The sequence below is a fragment of the Diaphorina citri genome, unplaced genomic scaffold (assembly GCF_000475195.1).
Source record: "Diaphorina citri unplaced genomic scaffold, Diaci psyllid genome assembly version 1.1 scaffold237, whole genome shotgun sequence".
Lineage (NCBI taxonomy): Eukaryota > Metazoa > Arthropoda > Insecta > Hemiptera > Psyllidae > Diaphorina > Diaphorina citri.
The window spans coordinates 246907-253525 of NW_007377674.1; the positions used below are offsets into that span (position 1 = coordinate 246907).

Consider the following 6619-nt stretch of genomic DNA (forward strand, 5'->3'; position numbering starts at 1 on the left):
ATTGCCGGTTATAGTATCTAGATTCAGGGGTTTCCAACGGATCGTTCTTGAGCCCCATTTGGCCCGCGGAAACGGAAAAAAGAAAAAAATACACTTCATGTGTTGAGAAATCATGCCGGAACTGAGAACCATTAAAATTTGTTAAAGCTCATGAATTAACCAAGGAGGAAAATTCGTCGCGAACGACATGTTTTAACATTTTTAACACATAGTTCAAAGCGCCTAACCGGAAAAAAAGGAGGAAAATGAAAAGAACATTTTTGACATTGGTTCTAAAAAAATCTCTGACCTAACCCAATAGGGAAAATGGTCTACTGTCAAATCAATAGTTTGATAAGATGTAATAAATTCAATGGATTCTGATAAAAACCGGTTTATGAAAGAAAAAAAAGTGAAAAAATTGCACACAGACGAAAGAGAGAAAAAAAAAATGTTTGCTAATTCCAGTCAAGGCAAAAAAAAAAATAAAAAAAAATAAAATAAAAATACCAGACATAAACCACAATGGTCCTGACCTTCCTAGTTCCTGAATGATTCACAAAAAAAAAAAAAAAAAAAAAAAAAAAATCACAAGCAAAGGGATGGTAAATAATTTCAGGACAAAATCCGCTCCGGGTGGGAACCCGCGGTCTAGCGCTTACAAGGCAGACGTTCTACCAACCAAGCTAACTAGGCTGGCTAATCTCTTTTTAAGCAATCTGATGGCTGATTTTTTTAAAAATCAACCAACAGCAGTTGCGCTTACTTGGGTGATGTTTCAAAGTCATAGAGCTGGAAAAATGAGGGTCAACGGAATTGTTCTTTTTCCTCTACGACAGCTGATATCGTTATAATTCATCTACCAGCAGATAGAGGGCGTTTCGGGCTGTGGGTTAGTCAAAAAAAAGGAAAAAATAGACATTAAAAATATACCTACCTGGGAACGCTTACCACAGAAAAACATTTATCTCTATCCGTATGTACTCGGCAGATTCCAAAATTACTAGTAAAGGAATAGGGATCAAAAGTTCTATAGCAAACTGCTTAAAAAAGAAAAAGAGTTGCAGACTTGCAGAATTTGCAGATATTAACAAATCATGATTGGATTGCATGAGGAAATTGAGGATAAAAACGTCTTATCTGGTATACAACGAATCTTTTGACTAAGTAACTTAATCTCTCTAATGAACAAAGTCATTGTAATTACCTAATTAGTCATTCATAAAGCTCCTGTAGATATCTAGACACAGACGATCATATTACACTAATAGCCTTATGCAGACTTCTATGAAACAGGGTGGTTTGTTTCTGAAATACCGTCAGTGAGTTCCTATGAAGTACATCTTCTTATGTTGGACACAGTATAGTTGGTATACATAGATTTGTTTGGTACTTCTATCTCTCTGCTTACTTCGGTTCTGAGATACACTAAGTTCCTCTTCCAGTTAGATTCAATGTTTGGTTAGTACTATCCTCCAATCCGCTGGTTCGATATCTCAGAATCACTTCTGTACTGGTTGGCGGGTTTTCACTTTTCAGTTCTAACCGATCTGTTATGTTGTGACGATCGCGGCTCGAATTTCTTGGACTGAAAATCGGCGACAAATTTTTAAAAGGTCGAATATCTCAGAATCACTTCTGTACTGGTTGCTGGTTGGCGGGTTTTCAGTTCTAACCGATCTGTTATGTTGTGACGATCGCGGCTCGAATTTCTTGGACTGAAAATCGGCGACAAATTTTTAAAAGGTCGAGCGGTTTTTATTTGGATCTAAAAAAAAAAAAAATCAAGTGTCCAAAAAGTGGTTCTTTTTTAAAACCTTTGTTCGAGGAGTGTAGGTACTGTTTTAAATATTTCTTCAAAAAAGTGTACTTACTTTTTTCATCCCTTCAAGGTACATACCTACATAGGTACTTGTTTTTTATGTCTTTATGGCGATTTTTCTTATGAAGTGATTGGTGCCCAACTGTACATTGATCTTTTTATTTTATTTGTTTAATTGAAAGTATTTTTTGAAAGAGTTTAAGCCAAGTTCTTTGCCATTTTCAAGTCAAGTGTCCAAAAAGTGGTTCTTTTTTAAAACCTTTGTTCGAAGAGTGTAGGTACTGTTTTAAATATTTCTTCAAAAAAGTGTACTTACTTTTTTCATCCCTTCAAGGTACATACCTAAGTACTTGTTTTTTATGTCTTTATGGCGATTTTTCTTATGAAGTGATTGGTAGCCAACTGTACATTGATCTTTTTATTTTATTTGTTTAATTGAAAGTATTTTTTGAAAGAGTTTAAGCCAAGTTCTTTGCCATTTTCAAGCGAAATCAGGAAAGAACCTGTTTTTTTTTTTTTAATTTCCCTATCCTATAAGAAGGAAAGTAATGTATTTATTTCTTTTTTTTTTCTAATCTGTCTACATCTACAATAGGTAATTCCCTTGTAAACCTTTAGTGCATCTATTGGACCCCCAGATTCGTAAAGCTGAACACAACTTTTGGGGCTGTTAGCCCCTACACCCAAGCCTCAGAGTGGGTTTTTTTGTGTTCGGAGTAAGGATATTAAACCCCAACCAGGATTCACGATTTTTTTCAAGACTCCCATTTTTTTTTTTTTTTTTAGGCTTCCTTCTTTAATTAATACAGTCCATGGTGATATGAGCTGTTAAATAGAACTCCAATGATACCACCCTTTATAAAGATAATAAACATATTGCACACATACCTACTGGGAGAACATGTAGATCACAATTAGCTCAAAATAGTAAATCCCCTAGGTAATTGTTCAATAATAGTAAAAGTCTGAAATCCAATGCTTCAAATAGTTCAATAAAATTGCAAGAAGTTTGGCGCAAAATCGCTCTAATGGTCCATATAAAACTGCAAGTAATGCAACTGCAAGTGATCAGTGGCTCTTCACAATCAGCTCAAAATAGTAAATCCCCTAGGTAATTGTTCAATAATAGTAAAAGTCTGAAATCCAATGCTTCAAATAGTCCAATAAAATTGCAAGAAGTTTGGCGCAAAATCGCTCTAATGGTCCATATAAAACTGCAAGTAATGCAACTGCAAGTGATCAGTGGCTCAGGAGTCTGTTGAAACTATTTTGAATGGTATTTATGACTGTGGTATTGAATGTGCCTTTTGTGAAAGTAAATTTAAGATCTTAGCGATTTAGCTGCTTAGTACATGTCTTCAGTCTTCAGAGGCCAATGGTCAAAGGTACCTTCGGGAACAAAAAGCGTACGAAAGGGCTTTTGATCAAAGAAATTTTCTCGTCAGATTTTGACTCGGATTGACTCCGTTGGGGTCCTTTTTTTCTAGAAAATCCTTCTACAGTATTCAGTTTATTGAAGCACTAGTTTAATTGAATTGGGGCCTTTTTTAACATATCGCGTTTATCTAGAAAATCCTTCTACAGTATTCAGTTTATTGAAGCACTAGTTTAATTGAATTGGGGCCTTTTTTAACATATCGCGTTTATTAAAACTGTGAAAATTAAATTGGGGCCTCTTTTTAACATATCTTTTTTCTTTCAATTCCAGGCTACGCCACCGGGCGCCTATCGACAGTACTTGACTCAGGACTATCGGAACCCCCGCAGAGCGAAGGCCAGGGCCGCCACTGGTGCAATGACCAACAATTGGAAGCTCGATCTAACCGATGAAGAACGGTTTGCGTTGATGAAGGTAAGAAAACCAGTGCCGAAGGGCTACTGCCCCCAATGGGGGTAAAGAAGCCACTGGTAATAATAATAGACTCTTGAATGGAAGGTAACCACTGAGGGAGGTTAGCACCGGAGGCGTTCTCCACCACCTAACCCTTTGAGCTCGATTATTATGTGGTCAAATTTTCAAATAAATGAGGATAAAATTCCATTCCTCGGCTGGGATCGAACCCACGCCCTCGTGTTTACCAGGCGAGCGTCTTGACCATTACACCACCGAGGCAGCTGGCGTAGTGGTCAAAACTCGCCTAGTTTTACTGTGTTTCAGTGCCCTTGACACTGGCGTGTATATCCCACCCCCGCAGGAATATCTGGGGGTCCCCGAATTAATAAAGTAATATGTTAAATATAATTTGGAACTACCCCCCGTCTATCTGCAACTCCTTCCATGTAACAATATCTCGGCTCCTTCCATGTCCTGCTGTAGCAAATAAATTCTGCGCGTTAATGTTGCTAGATTTTTGGTCAAACAGACTCTAGCATTTCTTGGGGTGCGGCACCTGTTGTTGATTTATCCGGATTCCCACTGTTGTGTTAATGATGTCATTCCATGTCCTAAAGTTTATTAAAGCTACTTCTTTCCTCAATCCTTAAATCACTAGATACAGATATATTGATTGGCATTGGATTCGAGTGTCGTCAATTCGATTTCATCAAACATCGACAGATTGGTCACACTAGGCGGAGATTAGTCAGATTATGGGAACGGATAGATTGGAAGATTTATGTATGAGATTTCATTCAGAGAGATAGGTCAGACCACACTAATAATATTTTTATTTTCCATTCTAATGAAGATGTGTGACGTCAGACCACACTAATAATATGCCTTGGACATCATCCTCTCCTAATGGAGCAGTTGCAAATGAGTAAAAATTATAAATAAATGATCGATTCCTATGTAAAAAGTTGGGGAAAATTCAAATCCGAGGTCAAAACTCCGAAAAAATAACTGTAAACGATCGAAAATCTTTTTGAACTTTTTCAAAGATTTGGCGTTAAATAGCGGCCGAACCGTACATTTCTCGAGGTCCGGCCCGCGGACACTTTTGATCATCATGAAATATCAAAGCTGTCTGCAAAATTTGAGCGACCTGTGGCTTAAGGTAAAGAGTCGTGAGAAGTGCCTGTATGAACGTGTAGACTGTTGTTAAGTAATTCAGGACAAATCGCATATTAAAGCGTATTTGGCAAATATTTCGTTATACAGTAAGTAGTTATCAGTTAAAATAAACATTAGTATAATTCGGAAGAACTACTCATGCGCATGACCGTATCCCGCATGATTTACAGTTCACTAAACGCAAAGTATCCGGGTTCGAAACCCTCCTTAGATTTGGGGGAAAAAAAAAAAACTAGTCTTATATTCTTATTTTAATTTCTTCATAAATGATGAGGCAAGTAGGTAGGAAATACTAAAATCTCGTCCCTAAATTAAACTCAGAAAGGTCTGAACTAGGTAGAAAGGTACATGGATTGCCATAAAAGAACACTCATATTTTAGTTGCAATAAAAAAGTTCTATTATTCCCCATTTAATTACACCTGGGGAGTATTATTTGTCTTCTCGCCCATCTGTTGACGAACACTCTACACTACCAGGACGGATATATACTACGACACAGACCCATTTTCTGTTCAAGAAAGAGGAAAAAAGGAATGTATATGGAAGAATAAAAGAAGGAGGAAAAAGAATGTATTGGGGCCTCTTTTTAACATATATTTTTTCTTTCAATTCCAGGCTACGCCACCGGGCGCCTATCGACAGTACTTGACTCAAGACTATCGGAACCCCCGCAGAGCGAAGGTCAGGGCCGCCACTGGTGCAATGACCAACAATTGGAAGCTCGATCTGACCGATGAAGAACGGTTTGCGTTGATGAAGGTAAGAAAACCAGTGCCGAAGGGCTACTGCCCACAATGGGGGTAAAGAAGGCACTGGTAATAATAATAAACTCTTGAATGGAAGGTAACCACTGAGGGAGGTTAACACCGGAGGTGTTCTCCACCACCTAACCCTTTGAGCTCGATTATTATATGTGGTCAAATTTTCAAATAAATGAGGATAAAATTCCATTCCTCGGCTGGGATCGAACCCACGCCCTCGTGTTTACCAGACGAACGTCTTGACCACTACACCACCGAGGCAGCTGGCGTAGTGGTCAAAACTCGCCTAGTTTTACTGTGTTTCAGTGCCCTTGACACTGGCGTAATCTGGTGTATATCCCACCCCCGCGACGCGGGGGCCCGCAGGAACATCTGGGGCCCCTAAATTAATGTAGTAATGTGCTAAACATAATTTGGAACTACCCCTCGTCAATCTACAACTCCTTCCATGTAACAATATCTCGGCTCCTTCCATGTCCTGCTGTAGCAAATAAATTTTGCGCGTTAATGTTGCTAGATTTTTGGTCAAACAGACTCTAGCATTTCTTGGGGTGCGGCACCTGTTGTTGATTTATCCGCATCCCAACTGTTGTGTTAATGATGTCATTCCATGTCCTAAAGTTTATTAAAGCTACTTCTTTATCTTTCCTCAATCCTTAAATGACTAGATACAGATATATTGATTGGCATTGGATTCGAGTGTCGTCATTTCGATTTCATCAAACATCGATAGATTGGTCACACTAGGCGGAGATTAGTCAGATTATGGGAACGGATAGATTGGAAGATTTATGTATGAGATTTCATTCAGAGAGATAGTTCAATGTTCAATCATTGGGATGGTAATGACCCGGTTGTGTCTATGATATTTGGATCTACCACGCATGGTCCATGGCTTCAATCTAGGTTTCCACATTGGGATGGTAATGACCCGGTTGTGTCTATGATATTTGGATCTACCACGCATGGTCCATGGCTTCAATCTAGGTTTCCAAAAGAGATTGTAAAGTTTGGCAACTGAGGTAGATGCACAATGTTCAGT

General features: G+C 38.4%; 1 protein-coding gene across 6 annotated transcripts in view; it reads left to right on the top strand.

Annotated features, from left to right (window-relative positions):
• The window catches only part of LOC113466271, a 20483-nt gene extending 14906 nt beyond the window's left edge, over positions 1 to 5577 (top strand). For 3 of the 6 annotated variants that reach the window (XM_026821521.1, XM_026821522.1, XM_026821520.1), the window contains exon 2: positions 3510 to 3767. In XM_026821521.1, the coding sequence (XP_026677322.1) occupies positions 3510 to 3698 (189 nt within the window). In that variant the 3' untranslated portion in view covers positions 3699 to 3767. Of the gene's footprint in view, positions 1 to 3509; positions 3768 to 5431 lie in introns of those variants that run through there. The other 3 variants (XR_003390717.1, XM_026821524.1, XR_003390716.1) reach the window with 2 other exon arrangements.
• Positions 5578 to 6619: the final 1042 nt, after the last annotated feature.